The sequence below is a fragment of the Thamnophis sirtalis genome, unplaced genomic scaffold (genome assembly GCF_051295495.1).
Source record: "Thamnophis sirtalis isolate CommonGarterSnake01/CBP01778 unplaced genomic scaffold, rThaSir2_p1.2 scaffold_11, whole genome shotgun sequence".
In the NCBI taxonomy this organism is placed as follows: domain Eukaryota; kingdom Metazoa; phylum Chordata; class Lepidosauria; order Squamata; family Natricidae; genus Thamnophis; species Thamnophis sirtalis.
In genome coordinates, this window is record NW_028261391.1 from 40,238,765 (window position 1) to 40,265,447 (window position 26,683).

A 26,683-nucleotide genomic window follows, 5' to 3' on the forward strand; every position below is an offset into this window, starting at 1 on the left:
TATAGAAAATACTTTATGACATTTCTGGTCCAAATGGAAGCACAATCAAGGTACAATTAGGAGAATAGTTTTGTAGGATATGTAGGATAATAAAAGAGAGCAGTAACCTACAATAACAGAAGAGGGCACTGATTACCTTTATTAGCAATGGACTAATATTTATGATCACCAAAACCCAGATAATGTTCTCAAAGATCCTTTGAAATCCTTAACATTAATGAAGAACAGATTAATAATTCATCATTAAGATGAATTTTGCATCAAGATTAAGGTATATTTTAAGAGGAATTCCAGTGTTAACTTCTATTAGATAAGTTCATGAAAATGTTTTTAGACTGCCTAATGCTACATTCAAATGCAAGTTCTCATTTTAAGATCAAGAGTTCTAAAGATTAATAGGAAGAGATTTTAAAATGTTATGGTAACTTTTTATTTAGTTAGCCAAATATTTTACATTTTTCACTATTGTTAATCTTAACAAGACAAATGATTTGCATGAAAGTTTTTTGTAATATAGTGTTCTATCTTTTGGAAATATATATATATTCAAGTGGGGAAAGCTCTAGAGAAACCTCACTGTGACTTTTATAAAACAGTCAACTGAAGAGTAAATACATGATTTACATTTTAAAGGAATTATAATTACTGTACAATTGACAACACAATACTCATAGGACTACAGAAGAATACTATATATTTCTGGGCATGTACATTTTATTTAACTGTCTTCAGATGGAAAAAAATAAGGCTAATGTTGTTCCATATTCTTCAACCAATTCTCTGGTGTTTTATTTTTTTTCATTCATTTCTCATGTAGGTAAAGAGCTCAAGTAAAATACTCAGGGGGAAAAATCTGTAAATTATAAGTACCCCTTTTTAAAAAAAAGTTATTTAAATGTTTTTTTTCAAAATAGTTGTTTTCCAATTAACATTAAATGCTACAAAATCAATTTTTCTTAGTCTTGATATGACTTGTCAGAAAAAAATAAAAATGTTTATCCTCCAGTGCATAAGATCAAAATGTAGAATTGTCTGAAAACAGACTATTGCATCAAGCCGAAAGATTTTATCAATAAGACTTAAAAGTACATAAACTTACATTGTGGTTATAAAGGACATTTTTTCTGACATTATACAATAAGTTACCATTTGGATACATAAGGCTACAATGTGATATAATTATACATTATACAGTTTGGCAAATTTTTATTACAATATTAAAGTAGTTCAGGAAGACTGAATATAGCTGAACCTTTACAGTTTAAATGCATATGGCCAAAGTATAAAGTATAAAGCAGTATCTTATTAACATTCAGTTTAATGACTTCTATGGTAGATTTTTAAAGGCACAAAAGAGAAGGACTAAACATATTTTGCAAAGAAATACAGAATCAATTTATAAAAGTGCAGACCTTTAGAATTCCATGATAACAAAAATATTTTGAAAGCAATTTCTTTCTGGAGTAATTTAGTCACTTTTGCCAGAGAAACTATTAAAGTGTATGATATTTTTGTATAGGAAACTCCTAGGATTTTTAAAACCTTATTTCTACTATTAATATTAGAATGTCTCAAACTGTTGGTCACAGAAGAAAAGGATACAGTATGTGCACCATCCTGTCCCAATTTATCAATAAATTTGGCTTAAGACTTTGCTAGCAATTGAATAATGCACAAAAAGCAAAATATAGTAGCACAAGCATTTGCTTAATAGTTAGGAAAAAAATAACATGAATATATTGCAGCCTCCAGAGTTTTAGAGGTATATTGGTTTGTTCATCAATTTCAGTCTTTGTCACTGTAATTATGGTCAGTTCCATCTTGCATTAAGACCATTTTTCTATTTGCAATTAAGGCATCTAATGTACATATCTTTTTTCACACCTGTACATTATAGAGACAGCACTGTCAGATGATATTTGAGTATTTCAAAATAAATCTTAGTTATTTTCAAATTTGGCATACGGATTTTCCTCTTTAAACAAACCTGAAAGAAAAAAATACATATTTAGAACATTAAAAATATCAGTGGTATGTGGCAAAGTCTAAAAGGCAGTGGAACAGAGGTTGGCCTTATCATGAAGTCCTTCCAGACCCCAAGTGTTTTCATACCCCATTTATTTTAGCTAGAAGCAAGACTTAAAACTTCTTATTGTGCTGGGCATTTTTATGTTATACATGCCAGTTCTTTCTTGGCTTCCAAAATGAAGTCAGGAGACCCATGTAATAAAATCCAGTGTTAAGACTTAAGAGTCTTAAGAGAGCTGAAGAGACGGGTTTCCTCCAAAGGACAAGAAGAAATCTTAAGCTCTGCTTTCTAGCTATCTGCTCCAATTCTGATCACTCAAAAGAGGAAACAGGAATTAGTTGTCAATTACTAAAAATGAAGGCCACAGTATGTTATAATTGTCAGAAACAGGATTTAGAGAACCTTAAACAGATACCAGATAGTAGCCAGAAGAGATTAGGAATGTAGATATGGGCATGCAAGGATAGTGAAAGATTGCTGCAGAGGGCCAGCAACCCAATGGTGAAAAGAAGGATGCCTCATAAATTTAACAGAGAGGCAGCACTGAGGACTTGGGACAGATCATGGAATAAGGCACCTATACAAAATCCCACTCTCTTGCTATCAGTAGATCTTTGCCACCACATGAGGTCAGAAGAAAAGACAGCAGTGCATTGGCTGGAATCAATAAACAAGTGATTTTGCTGGGAAAGGAGTAAAGTATGAAGAACTTACAGCAGAAATGCTCTTAAAGATAAAAATAGGACAGAGAAGACAGATTTAAAATTATTAAAGTATTAATTTTAAGTAGAAAGACACAAACTAAAAAACAAAACAAGGTACAGAAATAAGGGACCTCAAAACAGAAAACAGACTAACATGCAAAACAAAGTTATAACATAGATTAAAATTAAGAATATCAAGATAAAATAAGGCCATAGTAATTAGTAGGAAATACATAAAGTATGAATAAGGTAGAAAAAAATAAAACAAGCAGGTTTCATGTAATTTATGGCATATCTTTTTATTATTGCAATAAACATTTTCCAATGAGAATGGGAGTGTTTTGCTTGAATCTATACTATCCCTGAACCTACAATAGTCAATATTTAATAACTCAGATAGCAGATGTAATGATATGGTACAGTAAGAAAAAAGAAATTGCTCAACATCTTCAAATTAGCAACTTGTTTTTCAACAATTGTTAACATTTATTACAGTTAAGATATTTATATCTACTGTGTAAAAATGTTTTCGCAAGTATATGCATTTTCAGTTGCAAAGAAATTATCACATATTTTATAATTCTGAATATCAGCTAATATGTATATGAAATATGTTATACATTCTTTAGATAAGACACTAAACAAGACTTCAAAGTCCATATCACAATCACTGAAACACAAATACTGAAACCAGTCAGTATACACCATTCTTACTATGTCAAATAACAATGTAATTGTTTTCCTCCACCCCTTTCAAATTCAACTTTAGAGGAATCAAGAAGTATCAGTCATGAAAGGAAAAATATACTCCTGAAAACTATTTTGAGGCTTTATACCCAGATCCCACCAATATGTTAAGCAACATTCTTTGTAACAAAAATATCATGATATAAGATAGTTTACGGTAAAAGTAAAGGTTCTCTTTGCACATATGTGCTAGTCGTTCCCAATTCTAGGGGGCGGTGCTCATCCCCATTTCAAAGGCAAAGAGCCAGCACTGTCCTAAGACATCTCCGTGGTCATGTGGCTAGCATGACTAAACATCGAAGGCACACGGAATGCTGTTACCTTCCTTACAAAGGTGGTTCCTATTTTTCTACTTGCATTTTTATGAGCTTTCAAACTGATAGGTTGGCAGAAGCTGGGTCAAGTAATGGGTTCTCACTCCATTATGCGGCACTAGGGATTCGCACTACCGAACTGCCGACCTTTCTGATTGACAAGTTCAGCGGCTTAGCCACTGAGCCACCAGGCTTTACATTAAAAAGATATAAAATATAGTACACATTACCATATTTTTTCCGGATTTCATCATGTCTAGTTTTCATCTCTGCTCTCCTGTAGGAAAGATCAAGCATGTTATTTTATGGAAGAAAGAAGAGGCACTCCAAATGAATTACCCTTTATCTAGCAAATAACAAAAATAAATAAATAAAAGTATAATGTGTTAGAATTATAACATAGTCTGGACAATTACCAGAAAACCTCTCCACATGCTAGTGACAGAGGGAAACATGTTCCAGTCAAGCATCAAAATAATGTAATGAAAACTGTCGGGTAAGTATATATAATGCAGCGATTTTCCAAAAGTTTCATTTAATCTGATCAGCACAAAACTACTTCCACAATTTCAGTCCAAATATGTTTTGTTAGTTGACAATGTTCCTCCAGGCCTTCCTGTCCTCTACCATCCTCTGGAGTCCATTTAAGCTGTCCAAATAAAAAAGCTGTCCATTTAAAAAAGTCCAAATATAGACTATCCTATAATGCCTGTTCTAAACATTTTACATTCGGTACATCCCTAATACTAAATTTTAAAAAATAACACATTCATGTCCAAATCATTTAAAAAAAATAGAACTGAGACTGTTCTATACTGAGAACATGAAGGGGGCAAGAACTGAGGCGAGACAGAGATGTAAATAAAGCTAACCATTTATTTCTAACATTGCACTAACAGTGCAACAGCTCAGTGACAGGCAACAGCTGATCGCCCTTCTGACAGCTCCTTTTATACTAGACAGGACAACCAATCAGGTTTGAGCTCAGCTCCCACTAGGAGAGCGGACCAGAGTGAGAACTTGGAACACAACAGAGACTTACCTATATTAAGATAATTTCCCCTAAAAGATATATTTAGAAAATGAGGCGCTTTATACCCAGCATACAGATCTAATAATTTTAAAGTTCAGGAATACTTTGAATAATGTAGAATCCTTTATGCAAGAATTTTGCTTTTTAAAGAACCTTCACATTTTCAAACTTTCTATTCATTACTATTGTTAGGAATATAATCTAACGGTTGGGTTGGCAATATGTAAATCATGTAACAATGCTATACCTGTTTCTTTAAATCATGCTGTAAAATGTGATTGGTTGCTGTTTCCTCAATCGGCCATAAGATGGAGCTAGAATCACTGTTAGATGCTGATCTGGTCTGAGTGTTTGGAAGCTGGCTGTTAGAGGTGCCATAAAGTGATCAGTGTGAGCTATTGTAAGTTTTGCAACTGCTAGCAAACTTTGTGTACCGGACTGTTTGTATGATTATGGACTATGTTATTTGGATTACCCCTTAACTGAAAGACATTGATGACTGACTGTCTTAACCGTGTCTGACTGTTTGATGGACTCTGATACCTCTATTTCCACGAAAGTAAAATCCTATTTAAACTGCAGTCTCTCTGTATGCTGGTTTGTGTGTTCTCCAACACAACTCTCACAACGCTTCCCTGAACGCACTCGCTCTTCCAACGGGGAGCTTACCTAACAACTATATAGGTGTAAAAAGATCTAGGAATGACACTGATAATTCTGACAGATTTTACAGATATATTACCATGCACATATGCAGTTAATCTAGTATGGAATTTTCATATAATTCATCATATATGGGCACACTGGACTCCTACAATGAGATCTTAAACATCTGTGCTTAGTGTTCTACGCAGACATCTTCCAGAATGGTAAACAGTGGGATAAAGGCAGGGACATCAGCAATTACTGTGAAGGTAGACAGGGTAAAAATCAGGGAAAGGGTGAGTAGGTGAATCATGCTTGGATTCAAATGAAACTGCAGCTATGGGAAGGAAAATGGTGAGAAAATTGGCAGGCAGACTGGGGCACAGGAGGAGTGGAGTAATGGAAAAGTAGAGGAGGGAAAACCACCCTGGATTTTGTCTTATCAGAAATTGTTACAAGTTTTGCTTTTGTCAATGGGAAACAGTTTGGACAAACATTCAATCACGGTAAGTTTGCTTCACTCACAAGGAAAAACACATTTCCTTTTTTGTGCACACTCCTATTTATCATATCTGTGCAAAATTTCAAGAAAACATCCAATTGTGAAGCAAGCTTTATTTCATGATTTGCATGAAATGACGTAAAGACCAGAAAAAGCAAGCCTGACTGGCATCCATAAACTAAAAAGAACGCACCTTTCTTCCTGCCGAACTCTTCTTTGCTCTCTTTCCCTGGAAGCCTTTTCATCCTCTTTATCGACCCTGTTTAAATTAAGGTTGCAAACAGATTGGAATATGTCATTATTCCATATTACGAACTCATCAACCATTAAAAACATTAACCAAAAATAGACTCCCATTAGGGCATCCAGGTAAGATTCTATGGCTGATTAAATGTCTCTGAAGGAATGGAAAGGGCACTGAGGAGTTGAATGGCACCAGTGGTGACTTCTGGCTGGCAACATATTTGGAAACACTTTCTTAATCACTTTCAGATACAATAAATTTACAGTTGAAAAAGTCTTTGAAATCAGCAGGACAAAGAAAACAGCCACCTACTGAGCCAGCATTCCTTCCAAATTACAGAAAATAAAGCAAAAAGGGAAATAATATTTTAAACACTTTAAAACAAAGCAAAAATATTTTGTTTAAGAGAGAGAGGAATGAATAAAGGGAATGGTATGGTACAAATGTAAAAAGATTAATATTCTGATGAAAGTGCTTTTGGTGCTATTTGAAATTGATTAAATAAATAGACCAAATCTCCCATATCTTTGTGGGAATGAAAATTGTTCAACATCAAAAATAAAAGGCAGTGGAATTTACGAAACATGATGATAAGTGTAATGTGAGATCAATTGTGCCATTTAAAAATAGACAAAAATAGACTGAACTAAAACCTTAAGGATATAGATATGTTGGATTGAAGCTATTTGCATGGGACCAACACTGACAAAGGGAATTTATGTTCCAAATAAGTCTAAAATCACATTTTATAAAGGACTTACGGACAAACCAGGGGTCAGCAACCTTAAACATTCAGAGAGCCATTTGGACCCGTTTCCCACAGAAAAGAAAACACTGGGAGTCACAAAACCCTTCTGATGCCTGACAATTTCTGTAGTGGCCACAAAACTAGCATATGTAATTGAATTAAACATTCTGTTTTCTTCTGAAACTTTTATTTTCTTGGATTTATCCATGGTTGGCCTACCGAGTAGAAAAGCTCAATAAATTGTGTGGCTGCAGGTGTCACACATTGGCGGTTGTGACGCATATTTTGAGTGATAGGGAGCCACAGCAGAGTGATGAAAGAACCACATGTGGCTCCAGAGCAGCAGGTTGCTGACCCCTGGGATAAACTAACCGACTTACCATATGAAAGCTGGTTTTTAATGGGAGATTGGAACGGTGTAATGTGTCCACAAAAAGATTGGTTTATTTGAGAAAGATATTAAAATGACACAAGGTAAATTATCAAGAGTTCTTTTTTTAAAAAAATATGGACAACTTAGAATTGCGGATGCATGGAGATACAAAAATGGTGGTGCAAAAAAATATACTTATTTTTGTTCAAATACGTACAGTGTAGGTAGTCTTCAACTTACAACAGTTCATTTAGTTACCGTTCAAAGTTACAATGGTGCTGAAAAAAGTGACATGAGTATTTTTCACACTCACGAAAGTTGCAGCATCCTTATGGTCACATGATCAAAATTCAGATGGTTCATATTTATGACCACTGCAATGTCCTTGGGTCATGTGATCAGCTTTTGCGACCTTCTGACAAGCAGAGTCAATGGGGAAGCTAGAGTCACTGAACAACAGTGTGACTAACAACTGCCGTGATTCACTTAACAACTGAGGCACAAAAGGTCATAAAATGGAGCAAAATGAACAACAAATGTTTCACTTAGCAACATAAATTTTGAGCTCAATTGTGATCATAACTCAAGGACAACCTGTAGATCTTTTTCAAGAATTTAAGAATTTGGCAGTGGAGATACCGCCAAAGACCTTTTCAGGCAGAACCCAGAGCCTTCAGCACTTAAAAAATCCGTTCTTTCAAAGGGAGGTTAAATGAAACATTGTTTTAGAAAGCAGCTGTAATGGATGATTGAAAAAAGTTTAAAAAATATTTAATAAAGGTACAGACATGAAGACGGTTCGGGGCACAAGTACAGCTTTTATGAGGGGACATTTTATATAACAAAAAAAGCAGCTCTACCAAAAAAGAGACAAGGAAAAAAAGCAATTTTAGATAATAATCTTAGAGAGTAAATTATAAATTTTATCTACTTCTTTATAACTTAAGGGGGATCCACAGTGGTTAAAATGCAGCATTGGAGACTGACTCTGTCCACTGCCAGATGTTTGATCCTGACTAGCTTAAGGTTGGCTGAGTCTTCGGTCCCTCTGGGGTCAGTAAAATGAGGACCCAGATTATTCCGGGCAATAGCTGACTCTGTAAACTGCTTAGAGGGGGCTGTAAAGCACTGTGAAGCAGTATGTAAGTCTAAGTTCTATTGCCATTTTTCATTTGTCTCTCTTTTTTTTACTCATTACTCCTCTTTCAAAATTTCTATTTTTATTCTTTTAAAAACAACTTTAATAAAAAGTATAGTAAAATATATTGCTATTTTAATATAAAATTCTCCCAAAATCATTTGATACTTGCTTTTTGTTCTTTTTTTTTCTGCAGCAGAAACAGCAACAGATGAAAATTGTGAGAAGGATTATTCCTCCCACTACAGACATGGCAATGATTAGTGCTTCAAAATTCACTGAAATATTTAAACACAAAAAAGTTAGTGTGGAAACTAACTGCCAAAGAAATATTCATTTAGTCAATTTAGAGCCCTAATTGTTTATTTAAAAAGACAAATTATTTCAAGCAAAGATTGAAAGTTTGTATCTTGAGGAATCTATATTAGAGAAGTTTCATACAAATGAGTTATAAGGAGGCAAATTAAAGCCCCCTGCAGAAAAAGAATTGAATATATTTAGTGGCAGCTGATTTTCCCCCATCCAAATTTTAATTCTCATAGTCATGAATGTAAAATTTGAAATGGGGGGGGGGGGGGAATCAGCTACCACTAAGATTCCCCCCCCCCATTTTTTAAACTCTTATAGACATGAATATGAACTTTCAAAATCAGAAGCTGCATATTTTCTAGTTACCAAATGATGCAGTCAAACAGAGAATGGTATGGTGCAATCATATTGTTTCAATTCATTAATTAGATTTTTATCCAGCCTGTATTATTTTATAAATAATCCAAAGTGGCGAACATACCTAATAATCCTTCCTCCTATTTTCTCCATTATAGCAACCCCGTGAGATGGGTTAAACGTGTGAGAGTGGTCCAAAGTCATCCAGCTGGCTTTCATGCCTTAGGCAGGACAACAACTCAGTTGCCTGGTTTCCAGGCCAGTACTTTAACTACTATACCAGACTGACCATGTTTGCAATTCCTTATACAACCACCACAGGCTTAATATTTATATTGATTAGTGATTGATAAATTTTTAATCCATTAAATATTTGTATGATACAACTGGGAGATGCTGATACTAAAAGAGGTTTTGTCCTATCATCTTGAAACCCATGGAAATTTGAACTGTACAGTTACAAAGAAACTGGAAGCTTCTGTTAAGAAGTTAATCTTACAAGACTTTACAGTAATATGAAATATTTGCAGGAGGAAAGGTATTGTCTGAAACATAACATGCTAATGACAACTAAAAGAAAATTTCTTGAGTGAACTTACCCCAACATACACCCCAGCGTGCAGAGCTCAGCTGACAAACAGAACTTGGAGGGAGGATATTTCGAACAGGATACTCCACACATTTTTTGCTGCTGCTGCACCATAAACACTGGAAGAAAAAAATGTGATTAAATAACACAAGTTAAAAGAGAGATTGCAGAAGTCAATAAATGAATCTACTTTATTATGCATTACAAAAAAAATTTGGGGGAGGGGGTGTTGTTTCTGTCACATGCTTGAAGTAGCATGCGAGTCAAAGAGTAATAAAAATAAACAGTATAATAATATTTATATCAATACGATAACAAATCACAATTGTCATCATCATAGTATGGCATTTAGGCTATTTATTAAACCAATTCAGCAATGCTTCTGATCAAAATGCTGAATTTAGCACATATTATGCCAAGGGTATTAAAGAAAAAAATCCAAATCAGAATTTTAAGGAAAAAAGGAGCACACAAGTGGTCATTTCGAAAAACATTATGCCTTTACTATTATGAAAACCTACAGAAATTTATAAACCAGAACATTTGCAAAGTAAAGAACAGAAAAGCAAATAGGTAAAAAACTTGCAAACAGCACTTAAACTGTTTGATATAAACCCTCTGGATAAGCAGGATTTCTGTTAATCAGTACGAGTATTTTGTGTCCATGGAGTACAGAGAGTCCAATTAAGTTCCAGAACTGAATAATACTTTTGTCCTAATCTGTCATCAAGGGCTTTAGAAATGCTTGATTTAAGAACTTTAACTTGCAAACATACAGGCAGGCTTAACTGACAAATGAGTTAATTAAAAAGTGAGCTCTGTCAATGGTTGTCAGCTAAAACTTTAAGCAGAGCATTTCTCAATTTCCAGCAGGAATTTTGTTCAATCTTTGCCCCATGCCTTACAAAAGTTAAGCCGCACTAGATACTGCACATCCTGTTTTCCTATATTCATCGACAGCTTTTCCACCATTGATTTTCCGGTAGTTGCAATAACTGCCATCTGTTCAAAGAATAATCTGTTCCCAAAATAAGCTGTCACTATTTGAAATACACTGATTCAAAGTTACATATTTTCCATATTTCCTGTATCATGCAGATTGCATCACTTTACTAATGTAAACTGAAGCTTTTCATATTATGCTAATGTATACAACAGTACATTATTTGACCATTATAATTTTCATGTTCTCATATAAGATTAGAGATTCTTCAGCTTTACACGTTTCTTTGTCGGAAACAGTATTTGTTGTGCTCACTCTGTAAAGCAATATAGACTATAAAATTAACTTCTTTGCAGTGATTTGTAGTCATTATATCCACTTTGTCTCCATCATGCATTTAATGGATTAATGAGGGGAATGCTGTCTGTTATATGTAAATATCCTTCGGATTTTGTTTGCATGCAAAGCAACATTGTGCACATGTATAAAATAGCCAATTGAACTTTATGCACGTGTAACATGCCAAAGTGTCTGCCCAATGGATCTGCTAAACTGAGTTGCAGTGCAGGCGACCATAGGAAACAAAATAATTGCTGAAGAAACTATTTTACAACTCCTATCCTTCATAATGCCTTATGAAATGTTAATTTTTTACAGGAGGCTTCTCTGCTCCTGTCAAACAACAAAACTATAGCATTGATTCTCGGCTAGTATGGAACTTAATTTGGATTTTAAAGTATTGTTAACTTTATACATTTCAAAAAATTATCCATATCCATTTTCATTTCAAAAGTGTGAAAAGGTAGTTTAACTCATTTTTCCAAACAATTAAAAACAATAAAACTTATTTTTCACAATTGTAAACATGGTCTTCTTTCCTCTAGTATTTGTTTCATATAAATTTTTTAACAAGTTGATGATCTTCATTTTTCATGTTTTTGCTTTACTGTAATACATAATAATCTTTTATGCCATTTTCCTCTTTCACTAGCTTCTCTCTGAATAAAGTACTTTCTGTTCTCTTTTTTAGAACAGTGTCTCTCTTTCACACTACTAAGATGCCACATGTCATCCGTCTGACTCTTTCCCATTCCGATGTCTTGCATTTTTTTGCCACCCTTCCAACTAAGACAAAATGTTATTTAAGTTTACTCATTCTCTCAGTTCCCCATTTTTAACTTTGTCTTTCGCACTAATGCCTAGAAATGGATTTCCAGAGTATCAGCTAAAAGCAATTATGAGACAATTACAGGCAAACAGCAGGCTTGAAAGAATGAAACCTTCCGAAAACATTAATTCTAGACAAATCATGCAACAGGACGCTAATAGACGATTTAGTTTCAGACTACAAATTCTGTAAATTCCAACCAGATGGGAACCAAAATTCAGACCTGATGTATCCTGTGCCATGCCAAACATTTCTACCACCTACAATGTATACAAGGTTGTGAAGAATGGATGCTGTAATTTATTCTCCCTTCTGATGATTATCACAAAACAGCAGCAAGAACAAGGTATGCTTCTTAAATGCGCTGGTTCTTACTCTGTTCATCTGAAAAGAAGATAACTTCACCAGTGCAGCTCATATTCTGCAGAGCAGAGCAGGAGACTCTTTGGGCCCATTAGTAATTAACAGCTCAAGTATTGAAACATTCAGTGCCCAATTCTCAGAATAAAGCCCAATGGGGACAATTTCAAAGTTAGAATACATAGACCTGCAATATAAATGTAGTTAGGCTAATATTATTCAGTAAGATTACTTTTGCACCATCTTGGTTTGCACTTTTAGAAATCCTTTTTAAGTAGAAAGGTAGCATAAAGATAAATAAGAAATAAAACATGTAATTCGCTTTCTTTTGTATGACAAACTTTTTTTAAAACAATAGCCAATCCATTGTGCAAACAGATATAGAGTAGACATTTTAGGGCTGAGCAGCACATCACCATTTTATGACTCACACTATTAAATTATTTGTAACCTCAAGGCATTCTTGGAAATTATGATGATAATGGAAGCTAGAGTTTTTTATCCTGTTGTTGTTTTAATAAGTATTAGCAATTGCAAAAAGTCAGATGGAATAGAGAATTCATCTAGCACCAAGGAAGATATCTGCAAGTACATTGATATCCCCAGGCATCATACTGAGTAATTTGATGTTACAAAACTAAATTGTATTCATTAGTAATATACCATTTCCGTATAATTAACATATAACTTTCGAGAACAAATAAAACTGTTTCTTCCTTCCTCACTCTTCAGCATTAGCTTAGGTTTGATCATTATATGATTCAAAATGTTTCTAACAGAATTTAGCAACAATTTAAAAAAGGGTTTGAATAAGTTTTTCAGAGCATTATAACAGTACAAGAAACGAAATTGCAGCATTTTCTTGAAATTCCACAACATATTTTTAAACAAGCAAGATAAATATATATAAACAATTCTGCTTGAAAATTAAGATGTTTTTCTACTACATTATCATTCTTAATCTTAAATAAAATATATATAGATATAGTCACCTGGTTCTATTTTAACAACCCACTATCTACAGTCATGTGATATCCTAATCAGGAAGCTGGGTAAATATGTACATATATCCTATACGCATGCAGAAATCATTTTTATGACACTAGGTATGGTACTTTATAACACCGGAACTTGTTATATAAATCAGAATATCTGAACAGCTCTAAATTAGAATGCTCTTGAAATCACTGCATGAAGCAAGTGTAGATCAGGATTTTATTTAGAGAACAGCTGTTTACTAATTGTGTTACTTACTGTGACATTTTTCAGGCATTCTTCACAAGTTTTATTTGTGTACTTTTGGCACCCCACTGTGAAAAAATAAGTTAATAATTAAGTTAATATGTTCATTTTTCCCAATTTATCTCCTGACTTTGTTTTGTTTTACAATGAGACATAAATCTGGATCCTTAGTGATTGAATGTCCACAATTAAAGCTATTTGTTTGAAATAATACTTAATTCTTGTTTGGAGAGATAACAGTAAGTCAACATACAACACTGTTTTATACCTTAAAGCAGGGGTATTAAACTCAAGGCCTGGGGGCCACCTTGGAAACAGCAAAGAACCAGTCTGCAGGGCCTCTGCCAGTGGAAATGGAGCTCGTGAGAGCGACCCTCCCAAGCTTCGTTTTCACTGGCAGAGGGCTGCAGGAGGCCGTTGCAGCCGAAAATGTAGTTGAGGGTTGAGATTTGAGGTTTGAGGTTTTATTCAACTTGTATGCCGCCCTATTCCCGAGGGACTCAGGGTGGCTAACAAAACCGAAGGGAAGGGGAACAATACAAAAGGAAAGGAAACAAAAACAAACAACAATACAAAACCAATTTAAAAGGTCTCAACAAGCACACCAATTCGAGTGGGGATGGAACTCAGCAGCCCCAGGCCTGCTGGAACAGCCAGGTCTTAACGGCTTTACGGAAAGCCTGAAGGGTAGTGAGGGTCCGAATCTCCACGGGAAGATCGTTCCAGAGGGCCGGAGCAGCCACAGAGAAGGCCCTCCTCCGGGTAGTTGACAGCCGGCATTGGCCAGCAGATGGAATTCGGAGGAGGCCTAGTCTGTGGGATCTAATGGGTCTCTGGGAGGTAATCGGCAGGAGGCAGTCTCTCAAGTACCCAGGTCATGTAGGGCTTTATAAGTGACGACTAGCACCTTGAAGTATATCCGGAGACCAATAGGCAACCAGTGCAGCTTGCAGAGGATAGGTGTAATGTGGGTGCACCGAGGTGCACCCACAATCGCTCTCGCAGCTGCATTCTGGACAAGCTGAAGTCTCCGAACACTCCTCAAGGGCTGCCCCATGTAGAGTTCGGGAGCCTGTTTTCACTGGCAGAGTGCTCTGGCCGCCACAGACACCCCTGACACAAATTACATCGAGCTGGCCATACCCACCATGGCCATGCCCAAACCAGCCCCCCAAGGTCAAACACAATCCCGATGCGGCCCTCAATGAAATTGAGTTTCATACCCTGCCTTAAAGGCAGCTGTTAAGCTTCTCTTCTACAAAAGCAGCAGTGTTTTTTCCATTTATGTCCGATTCTCACAGACTTCCTGGAGAAGTCCCTCCAGTTTTCTTACCAACAATCAGAACGGTATTTTGCTGTTCCTCCTTCTTAGGACTCAGAGAAAATGACTAGCCCAAGATCATGGAGTTTGCTTTGTGCTTAAGGCAGGTCTAGGGCTAGAACTCATGGTCTCCTGGTTTCTACCCTTAACCTTACACCAAGCTGACTCTCAAACTGCCTTACACAATTCTTAACAAGCTATATGTACTTTGTTCAAGTATAAGAACATTGTTTTAGAATCAAGGCTTTCACATAATGCTTTAGCATTCGGGAAGTTACATATACTATCAGGACAGACATTTCATTTACATATAATACTGATATGGATACAATACAATCCTGCTTTATACAAATTAAATGTGTTAAACTCAAATGCCAGAGTTTGTGTCCAAGGAATGCAAACCAACAGGATTAGAAGTAAATTATTATACCAGTGCTATATCCCAATTTGAAAGCCACTTTTGTATGGGCACCAGGCTAGAATCCAGAAACTGTTTGTTCTAATCCCACCTGAGGCATGAAGTCAGCTGGGTGACTTTGGGCCAGTCACTCAGCCCTAGGAAACTGGCAATGACAACCACTTTCAAAAACACTTTACAAAGAAACCAGAGACTTGTACAGGCAGTCACCAGGAAGCAACATTGATTCAAAGGCATACAAAGAGGCATGAATACACAATTCCCTTTTTGGATTGGGTAGAGCAGTGGTCACCAACCTTTTTGGTACCAGGGACCCGTTTTGTGGAAGACAATTTTTACATGAACCAGGAGGGGTGGATGATTTTGGTTTCACTCACTCACCCAACGTTCACTTCCAGTTGTGTGGCCAGATCCTAGTAGGCCATGGGGGGCAGGGGGGGAAACCTCTAGAGCTATCAACTTAAGCCATCTCAGATTGCATTCCTCAGATCCAGTGAGTTCAGGGAAGTATAAATTCAGTTTTAATTACAGTTGAAGTATTAATCGGTATAAAGCAAGATACTTTGAAGCAAGATACTTTGCATCTCCTATACAATGGGAAAATGGGTACTGTGTTTTTAGAATGCTGTTTGTTATGGGTCACTTTCATAGTATTTTGAATTTTAAACATTGAAAAAGGGAAAGACAACGTTGAATACAGTAAAAATAAAGTTTTAAATCAATTCAGTTGTTATGTAACCGATTAACCACCAATGCTCTGGAGTACAAAGATGCAGCTTTGCAGATGCTGACAAACCGCACCTCCCATGAATTCCAAATTACGAGGCACGCTGAGAGCTTTTTAGTTCAACATCTGCAGAGTCACAGGCTGTTGTCCACTCTTGAGTTACAGGTTTCTTTCTCGCCATTTTCTCACCCAGACACCCGTATTACAGCAAGCACAGGGATCCGGAGACCAGACCACAAGGCTGGCGGTTCTACTCTACTCCCCTCTCCCCCATTCTCCAAAGTACACCCAGCTGCTCTCTTTGCTTTTTAAACTCGGGACTCAAAGCCGAAGAGAAGAAAAAGCCGAAGCGGCGGCTCAAAGGAGCCTCGCAACTGCTCCGACGACATTCCCAAACAATCCCCACCGTAGCCTCTATACCGCCCATGTCCCATAGCAGCTCCAGAGTCTCTTCTTACTTTCTTGGCCAGAGGCCGCCAGAGTGCCCAGGACCACGGTATTCAGAGTCCAGAGGAACAGCGGGAAGCCCAGCAGATACAAGCGGCGCAAGAAACCCATGGCGACTGAAACAAGTAAAGGCAGCCTTCGTTCGTCCTCTCCGAGCCTCTTCGGCTCCGCTCGCCCTGATTTTTCAAGACCGGAAAACAGCCCCGGGAGAGAGGCGTCCGGGCCCGCCCATCGCCGTGCACGCGCACTATTTTGTTAACGGGAGCACGCCGTGGGCGGGACTAAGCCGCTCCCGAAGAGGCCGCCCTACACGGTGCGCGCTCCCGAAGCAAAGTGGGCGGCTCCGTATTTATGGTAACGCTTGGCCCAGCTGAATGCTTCTGTTTCTTTGGTGTCCGCGGCTACCCCACAAAACTATTAAAGCACTCATTTTATGTTTAGCGTAATTTATAAATTCAGCCATTATGGTTTGTGAGCCATAGTTTATAGCAAAGTTTATATTCCCCCGGTTACTATGGCTTGCTCAACAAACCCGAGTAAATGTATAACATGGCTGCAGTGTGTTAAAGACACACAAATCTTCATCCTATGTCCAACATGTAGGAACTCTGGCTCTCCAGCTCAACTCATTGAGTACTGTATTCGCAAACCAGATTGCCTTTTTGGAAAACATGAAAAGGTGGAATGGTGTAATTCAGGTTGAAGCCCAATCTCATTTGGAAAGTACATTATGTGGTTGGAATTTGATTCCAGTCTAGTATAATCGCCAAGGATTGTATAAGAAAAATATTAAGAGTTCTACAGGATGCCATGTTGCCTTAATCTCTTGGAGGTAAGGTGGAATATAATAAGGAACAAAATGGGTCAAAAATTATGCTTTGTTTCATTTTTGTTCCTTATTTGTTTGTTTGTTTTGTTTAAGTCTTCACCTTTGCAATGAATAAGAAACTGTCATAAAAAATGAATTTGGAGAAAAAGAGAACAGAATAAGATAGGGAAAAAGCTGGAAGTCCATCCTGTCGTCATACCTGTTTGTATTTACCAAACAAATTTGTAAGTGGCAGGATTTGGAGAAATGGTAGCTGAAACCAAAATCTGAGATTTTTGGCCACACAATTAAAATATAAAAACACTGCTTTTAATAAAAGTTATAAAAAAATCCAAAAGTTCATTATGAAAATAAAAAGTGAAAATTTGCTTGAATATTAAATATTAATGTTCATGTTCATACTTAGTAAGTTGGAGAACTTTGATTCTGTTGTATGAATGGCTGATAACCTCCTTTTCTGCTGAGAACAACTACAACAACAACAAAAAGTACAGTGACAAAAAAAGCCCATACAATTTTATAAACAGAAGTGCCAATGACTTAAGTCAGAATATTGGAAGAATGGATATTATTGAACTGTTTATTACTGTCTTTATTAAAGCTGCCTCTCTTTATCTGCCCCTGAGCCAAGTATTTTTGGTTCGCTTTCTGTTCTATAAGTCTGTAGACATTCTGAGTCATCTAGGTCATGGTTGTCTCAAAGGTGCTTTTTCCAGAAGGCAACTGGACTTTCTTGTTTTTCCTTTTGAAGGTGTTTTGCTTCTCATCCAAAAAGCTTCTTCAGCTCTGACAGGATAGTGGGGAATGGAAGGGTTTATACTCCTTGCAGACAGCTGGTCATTTGCATCCTTTTAGAGGGTCCTTGAAGCATTTGGAGGTTTATCTGTGTCCTCAGGGTCACCAGAATAATGCTCCTGGTTCCTGTAGTCTGCAATCCCCCCACCCCTGAAAGCCTATCCCAACCCCACACCAAAGGGTGTTCATCACAAATTGTATGGCTAAAAGTCTGCTCTATACTAAAAGTCTGTTTCTGTTCTATACTGGCTTATAGTTGTTATAACCAATGTGAGGGCAGACATGTTCATGTTCTTTTCTTGTGAGCCTCGGGGCACTTTATGATGAGCAGCCAATATAGAATCCAGAATATGGAACTTACTTGAACATAGCAATGAGGAGATTGAGGAGGAGAATGTTGGTGAAGAGTAGGTAGAGGCAAAGCAAAATTGCTGTCAGCCACTCTGGAAAAATGGGCTTCTTGTTGGCTTCACTGCTCTCTGGACATTTGGGCTTGTATGGATCAGTCCCATTTGGGCTGCATTGATCAAAGTTGAAATTCACTCCTGTTAGAAAACATAGCAAAGCCAACAAGCACTGGGTGTTACAGCAATTTGAGAAAGGTCATCTAATTCCCTGATGCACAATAAGTAACATACTGTATTGCCATACAAACAATAGACATTTATCATTATAAAGGCTTTAAAAAAGTTTTTGATAGAAAGGCTTGGGATGAATGACTCAACCCGCTATGATCTGATTTTTAAAAGGTAGTGCTAAATAGGAGACATGATTCAGATGTGCACACACAATGAACAGCTATTAAGATGTGCTGCTATTGAAATGCTGCCAGGGATGGGTCACAACTTATCTGAGGACCTTGTGGTTATTTGGCTTGCTATTTATAGCCAGTCTAAAATATGAGCCCTGGAACACAGCAATGTAATTATTTTGGGATAAAGGAAGAGCGTATCATGAGGCACATACTTCATATGTTATTTAAGCAGACCAGAACTGGATTAAATAGAGGGTTTCATTTGGTTAAACTTCTCTCATATAAAGCCAAGCTAAATGGCATTGTTTCTATTTGTGCTGCAGCTTTATCTGGTATGGCATCATCTTTCACAATTATCTATCCAGTCAGCCATTTATTCATAGTTTTATTAATTTTTGCACACTATGAAATTTGTACAAACACTTCTCAGAGACAGTCATTGGTGGGATGTTTAGTGATGAATAGTTTGTCATTATCACAGTCAAACAAACTGAACCTTGGTGGTCCAGAGTATAAAATAATTCTCTACTCCATACCATCAACATAGGAGGGGATCTGTCCAAATAATGTCAAGTACGAATGGTAAAAAACACCTCGGAAGATCCAGTCTACCCGTTTCTCGTTGTGGATTAGGATAGCTTGTTTGGTTACTCCAAAGAATACAATCTAAACAGCCAAGAGGAAGAGGAAAAAGAAGATATCCTTCATCTGTAAACCCACCAAATAAAGCAGAAAGAACATCTTTGATTCAGGCATTGTCATCGGAAAAAAAGTGAATTATGAAAAATTACTTTTAAGTTTCCATGGTGTCTTATCAATGGAAACTACAACTTACCATTCTCTTCACTATAATAATCTTGGGCCCAAGAGTTTTACTGATTGTGAATATGTGCAATAGACGCAGGCAGAAAATAATGAAAGCTAGGGATAGTACAATTCTTCCAGGATACAAAGTTGCTGGGAACCATCTTAGTGCAAAGGATAGAAACAAAAATACATATATTAATTGTATTACCAATGTAACATTGGGGCAAGGTTCCCAAAGATCCCTGGTCTTAATTATAAGGACATCTTTGTTGTCAAAGGTTGCAGAATGAAGTAATATTTTTTCTTAAGGTAAACAATCGTTCACACAAAGAGGATTATGCATACATTCCCTCTACAGCAATATTTCATGGCATGCTTAGCATATTAACCAAAATATGAAAAAGACTCAGAGAAATTGTGAATTAACAGGATAGTAAATCTCTTATAGGAAAAGACTAGCCAGAAAGGCTATATTTCAGGACAATTCTCTGTCCAACTGATCAAAGAGCTAACAAAGGGGAATTGCATATAAATGAAACGTCCTCGTATATAGAGTTAAAAGGAAAGAATTTGAATTCTAAGGCATATGTTGAGAGAATGTGATATAAACCTAAATCTGATTTTAGGGCATTTGCAGCAAAAAAACCTGGGTGAAAATTATTTGCATTTTGATTACTTTTTCTTTTATACATTATATCAGGTAGATTTTTGAAAAATAGTAATTAGCATAATGAAACAATCCTCCCTCCTTCCAATCCTCCCACCTTCCACCAAATTTTTCTTTGAAAAATAGGATAACCATACACAGGGACTTACCTACAGACCAATCCAACTATAAAGATCAGAATGGAGGGGACAGGAGCTGACGTCACAACGACACGACATGCGAGCTCAGAGCTCTGAGATCACCATTGATACTTTTGCTGCTGGACGATCCTTTTGGACCTAAACCATCCCGAAGAGATAGTGACAGGGAAGAGTATGTCTTGCTGATCTCAGGGACATCACAAATATCCAAGAGAATCTCTTCTTGCCGGCGACAGAAGCGCAGCCAAAAGCTGTTGAAGTTGGGACAATTCTGCAACAGGAGGAAAGCAGAAAGAAAAAGTGTGTCCATCTGGTAAGGAAATTTTGTTTCTTTTAAGCCTGGAATATAAAAAAGATATAAAAGGAATATAAAGAGGGTAGTAACATCAGAGGGAAAAAAGTTATACTGCCACTTGGAGGTTGGAGGCTGAGTCCTAGGAATATTGCTTTCTCTTTTTTTCTCTTTGATCATTTTGACTTTGCATTTCAAAGGCTTCAGCTTGTTTACAGAAGAGATAAGGAGAAGAGCACAGGTTGTTTACACAGGTGCTCTTTGGATGCTTCTTTGGCAGCTGAAGTGAAGTGAAAACAAAATCTTATTTTGAAACTAGAGTGGCAGTGTTTACTAGTTGGAAGTATGGCACAACAAAAAGAAACCATAACATTACAACAGATTATGTTTGAAATTCAAAAATTATTAGAAACAACAGAGAGAATTGAGAAGAGATTGGAAAATATAGATTGTAATGCAGTAAAATGTGATGGAACAATTGAAGATATCCAGCAAATGGAAAAAGTGGAGGTTACAGTCCTAAAAGCCCAAGGGAAAAATGAACAAAGAGGCAAGATAATTGTGGATACTGACAGTGAACTGGGTGTGGTTGGAGATGGAAAGAGTAGAACATGGAAAGGGAAGATAGATGGAAAGGAACTCTACCCCAGATTTCAAGTTTTAGAAGAAGAAGAAAAAAGAATTGATGGACCCAAGGAGAGAAACTTTGACAAAAGCACTACTGATAACCAAAGATAAGCTGATTAAAGAAGCGGATGGGGGGTCTCGAGATTTTACAAGATATGCAAAAAGCAACAAGTTGCAAAGAGAAGTCCACACAAATTTGATTCAGAAATAACCAGAAGACTAATTCCACAAATGGCAAAAGACATAAGACTGCACTATTACTGGAAAGACACAGGTTGAGATATAAAAACTAATAACAAAATATTAGTCAAATTTAGTTAAAATTAGAGCATTATGTTAAAAATGAAGTGATAATGGATATAGTTAGGTAAATAATTGATAATGATAACAATGTACACATATGTATTGGTTTGATAAGAGGAAATTTGGTATAAATTCTAAATGGTCATCATGAAAGGAAGTTTAGAAACTCTGTTATGTATAAAAGCTTATAATATTAAAAAAAGAGTAAGTCAAATTTAAACCAAGACCAAAAAATAAAAATGAAATGATGACGGATGTTGTTAAATAAATGATTGATGATAATAATGTAATATTTGTATTGACATGATAAAAGGGAAAATGGATATAAATTGTAAACAGTGATTAAGAAAGGAGGTCTAGAAACTTTGTTATTAAACATAATCATTTTTTTTATTTAGAAAGTGTCATAAAGATGTAATGTTGCTGGGTGATATTGAGAATAGATAACAGAATATCATCATGTGGTTTTGCTTTAAATTTTGGAATATTTTATATAAAGGGACGTAAAAACAATCATAGTCATATGAAGATTGAGGTATGATAGATATATAAATATGTTAGATTTAAAACATATGACTTCATATGAATTATAGTTAATGACTGTGGAAGGGATTCACGAAAGCTCTTTGTAACCAATTGACACACTATTTATAATTTGTAATGGAAGATATTTTTGTGATGTTTGTTGTGTTTTGTCTGTTTGTGTTTATTCAAAAATAAAAAAAATATTTTAAAAAATATGCTTTGTTTTTCAGTGGGGTTTCTTAAGCAAACTGGTTCCTGAATTATACTCCTAACTTCCAGCTATCAAAATGTATCAGTGTATTAAAATTGTTGGAAAGTAACCAACAATGTTGTTTCTTCCCAATAATTTTAATTGAAATTACTATTTCTTCCAGTTTATTTTTTCCCCATTATATTATTTGTATATAAATCGCATTTGTAGGCAAAGGCGCTGGATTGTATGCCATTAAAATATACAATATAAAAAAGAAAGCAATAAATCTGGATCTTATTTTAAACACTTGGTTGATCCAGGACAGGGAGATGAAACATAATTTAACACAATTTTGGCATGAGGTGCAGTTTGGGGGATAGCAAGGGGTGGTTACATTTTATCTTTGTGCAAATTTTACTTGATATGCGTTAACGTAGTGTACTGTTTTCTCTAAGTGAATGTTTTATTATATAAAAGATGGGAAATGTTTCCTTAACTAAGTATGGCAAATCAATACCTAGGTTCTAAAAAGAGCATTAGCTATTTTCCTTGAACAGTGTAATATACTATATGTAACCTGCAAAATGAATCTAAACTAATTTTCCAATATTGAAATCTGTTTTACATATTCAGGAGATGAATCTCCCTAACTACAATGAAACTCACCTCTAGAGCAATTCATTTCCATCATTTTACTTGTTCCTGGATTAAGGTAAATTTAAATAATATAAATAATGTAAGTAATAAATGACCACATGATGGTGCCATAATATTGAGTTGTTTAGTGAATCATGAAAATAATACCAGCACAAGTTACTGAAGTGTCCCTAACGTTTTTTAAGTTGTAAGATTCAATTCATTATTGTATTCATTAAAACTTTTAGAAGTTTATTTGTTCTAAATAGTACATAGGAGGCAAAATTCCAAAGGAGAAGTATGTAATTCGGTCCAGACCAACACAGCTTCTAAATAGCAATAGCACTTACTTATATACCATTTCACAATGCTTTACAGCCTTCTCTAAGCAGTTTACAGAGTCAGCATATTACCAACAATCTGGCTCTTCATTTTATTGACCTTGGAAGGCTGAGTCACTCTTGAGCTCATGAGACTGGAACGGCCGAACTGCTGGCAGTCAGCAGAATTACCCTGCAATACTCCATTCTAACCACTGCGCCACCACAGCTCTTATTATGGATTGAGAGCAGCAATTTTGGATTGATATTATTTATATTTGTAGTTCATTGAAATTATATACAATTTATATAATTATTCCAGCCACATATTAATACATCTTTTCTCCTGATCAAATATTACAGTATTTAAAGTCTCTCTTAAGCCTTTATGGATCCTTAAGCAGTTCAAAGCCTCTTGTGGTTCAAAATGGTAGGAAGCACACTCACAACCAATGGAGGAGCTTCCTTGTCAGTTTGACTTCAATAAATCTATGTGAGTGGTTTTCTTCCACAAGTCAGTCCTTTTGTAAGGGTACCCAGATCATGCTTTCAGTATTCCAGTGTTGGAATTGGCTCTAAAGAAGAGGCCCTTTAAGAGATTCTCTTGGAATTGAATTATAGAAGACCTCTTAAATCTGGTTCTAGTTGGCCCTTAGCAGCAGCTTCCACAAAAACAAAAAGCCACAGCTTTCTGTGTTAGTTAGGGGTGACTGTTACATAGTGTAGTGGTTCCCCATTTAAAAATAAGCAACTCCAGAGTGTGAACATGTGTGCATCTTGCTTAATAAAGCACATGTTTTAAAAAATTAAGCTTATGTACATACATGCATGTATCTACATACCACAACATACAACTTTTTGTTTTTAACTTTTACAGGAAGAACCAAAAGCAATTTAACAACTTGCAGAGAGAGATTATGTAGATATAATCAGATATATTTTGAAGTTAGCACATGAGGGTCTGCATGTTTATAAATGTAAGAAACTTCCTTATGAAACATAAGGAATGGTTTAGCCGGAAAATAAAATGTGTGATTAGCTGATGTTGGAAGAAGTAGGAAGAAATGTCACAGGATAAGTAGTAGCCATTCTTCCTTTCAAGCACCTAAACTACCTGATATTTTAAATTAGCTTTATTAATTAAAAAAACAGTGATTGAATGTGCATTTTCAGAAACTACTATGGATTTTCAGTTAAGCTGAAAGATATTACTGCCTGCTAGAAAAAACTAGAAATCGACCCTGATTGTTCTTTGGAAGGAGGGATACTGAAGCCGATGCTCAAATACTTTGGCCACCTAAGGAGAAGAGGGGATTCATCGGAAAAGACCTAACATTGGGAAAGATAGAAGGAAAAAGGTATGGCAGAGGATGAGATGGTTAGATACAGAGGTGGGTTCCTACCAGTTTGGCCCGGTTCGGCTGAACCAGTAATGGTATGGTGGCCTGGGTCGCTGGAACCAGCAGCAACCCAGGCCTGCCACACCCCCGAACCAGTTCCCCAGTCGCTGCCGTCGCCACCTTGTTTTAATTAAACTGTGCATGCGCACACAAGTGAACCAGCAGTAAAGCCAGCCAGAACCCACCTCTGGTTAGATAGTGTCATCCACTCAGTGAACATGAATTTTGGCAAACTCACAGCAACAGTGATGGACAGGGAGCCTGGTGTGCTGTGGTCACATAGTGTTGAACACAACCTAGTGATTGAACAACAAAACAAGGGAAGAAACTTCTAAAACACAAGATAAGGATATGTAAAGTATTAATCATTTGAGAGGTCCTTGGTGTTCTCTGAGATTGGTTGTTTTCTTGCAGAGGTTTCATTACCCAAACTAGATAACATCATCAGTAATAATAATTTGTTGTCTAAGTGCTCCAGCTTTCCTTATTGTCTTGACATGAAGTGAACTGCTATGTTATAGAATATTCATAAATATTCTCATTTTAGGGCAATGCCAATAATAGAATGTTGCAAAATTATTCCTTTGCTTCTGGAGAAATCTTAGATCATCTAGAAATATGATAATCCTATATATTTATATAAATTCAAAATTATATTCAAAATTATTGAAAGGATTTGGGGTTTGCATTGAAGCTTCTATATGCATTGCATATATCCTAAATTCTATTTGTAGATAAACCTAGAGAAGTTAAGCTGTTTTTAAAGACTGATTCTGCTTATTATTTTTCTGGCATATATTATAGTGTTAACACAGCTTATATCAGTATTCAACAAACAGCAGTTGTTCTCTACAAAGGGAGTGTTTCCATTGTTTTTCTCATCTTTATCTTTCAGAAAACACCTGCTCGGGAGTCCAAAGACGAGGCCTCTCAGACATGCTTCTCTTCATAGAACTTTGCATGTGCTCCAACAGATAAAAATATATGAAATACATTAGATTTACTTTATTTTGTTTATTTGAAGTCCCCATGTCTGATTGTTGCCTGTCCTCATTTTCTATTCCCTCATTCCTTTGCTTAAATTCATTTTTCCCAAGTATTGTAGATTTCCTTCTGAAAACCATTATGAAATATTACATTATGGAATGGCATATAAATATCTTTAAAATACGCTAAAGTGCTGATTACAGTATTTTCTTTGCATCTCTGCTGCTCAATATGCTCTACTTCAGTGTTTCTCAACCTTGGCAACTTGAAGATGTCTGGACTTCAACTCCCAGAATTCCCCAGCCAGCAAATGCTGGCTGGGGAATTCTGGGAGTTGAAGTCCAGACATCTTCAAGTTGCCAAGGTTGAGAAACACTGCTCTACTTTACTGGTGGTGCTTTTGCATTACAGCTTATTTTCCTGTCCAGGTTATCATTTCTTTCTGATGAGTGTAACTTGTGGGGTCTAAACCAGAAATTGGCAACTTGCACGACTTAGGAACTCCCAAAATTCTTTTCTGAAGGGCCCCCATCTCAAAGAAAACAAACATTGGCGACACACTTTTCTACCATGTAGATGCAGAAGTGCACATGGACTATAGTGTACTGTAACATCTAGAAAGAATGAAATAAAATTTCAAAAATAATGAAACCCTCTCAATGATGAGTGAACTACAACTCAGCAACCTCAGTGAACATGCCTAATGATGAAGAGTGATAGGAGCTGTAGTTAAGCAATATCTGGAGGGCTATAAGTTTCTTATTACCTAGAACCTAGGTTCTAGGGCTCTTATATAGGGTTCAACTTTTAAAAACTAATGATGTCCTCCAAATTGTGGAGGTAGAACCAGGAGACTTGGCCTCCAAATATTTTGCATGCTTTAATGCTCAGTTTCTGCCTAATGGGAAGAAGACTGTTCTGCTGGGCATGAATGAGCAGTAATAAAGCTCTGCACATTTAACAGAGGATGTAAATAATAATTATTGGAACAACTGTAAGGGAAACACTGTCTGTTCCCACACATTGTCTAGCAGTTCAGTCAGGAAGAAG

General features: G+C 36.2%; 1 protein-coding gene and 1 pseudogene across 2 annotated transcripts in view; both read right to left on the minus strand.

Annotated features, from left to right (window-relative positions):
* Positions 1–1,750: 1,750 nt before the first annotated feature.
* On the minus strand, positions 1,751–16,579 carry PTTG1IP (PTTG1 interacting protein). The gene is made up of 7 exons (XM_087725579.1): positions 16,370–16,579; positions 13,458–13,513; positions 9,743–9,851; positions 8,650–8,755; positions 6,168–6,233; positions 4,025–4,071; positions 1,751–1,987 (listed from the first exon to the last, which is right to left on the minus strand). The coding sequence occupies exons 1-7, from the start codon at positions 16,467–16,469 to the stop codon at positions 1,941–1,943; spliced, it is 531 nt and encodes a 176-aa protein (XP_087581705.1). The 5' UTR covers positions 16,470–16,579; the 3' UTR covers positions 1,751–1,940.
* A 1,570-nt stretch (positions 16,580–18,149) lies between these two features.
* Positions 18,150–26,683, minus strand: part of LOC148043619 (transient receptor potential cation channel subfamily M member 2-like) — a 55,323-nt pseudogene continuing 46,789 nt past the window's right edge. The window contains exons 4-7 of the transcript XR_015698090.1: positions 20,360–20,442; positions 19,572–19,704; positions 19,273–19,444; positions 18,150–18,527 (exon numbers count right to left, since the gene is read on the minus strand). The product of XR_015698090.1 is annotated as a transient receptor potential cation channel subfamily M member 2-like (transcript). The remainder of the gene's footprint in view (positions 18,528–19,272; positions 19,445–19,571; positions 19,705–20,359; positions 20,443–26,683) is intronic.

Excerpts from the sequence above, each read along its gene's own strand:
- PTTG1IP (XM_087725579.1), bottom strand. The coding sequence starts at position 16,469 with ATGGGTTTCTTGCGCCGCTTGTATCTGCTGGGCTTCCCGCTGTTCCTC. Across the intron at positions 8,756-9,742 it reads ACGCTGGGGTGTATGTTGGG|TGAATTTTGAAGCACTAATC; the intron begins GTAAGTTCACTC and ends TAAATATTTCAG. Across the intron at positions 6,234-8,649 it reads AGAAAAAAAAAGAACAAAAA|GGTCGATAAAGAGGATGAAA; the intron begins GCAAGTATCAAA and ends TAATTTAAACAG.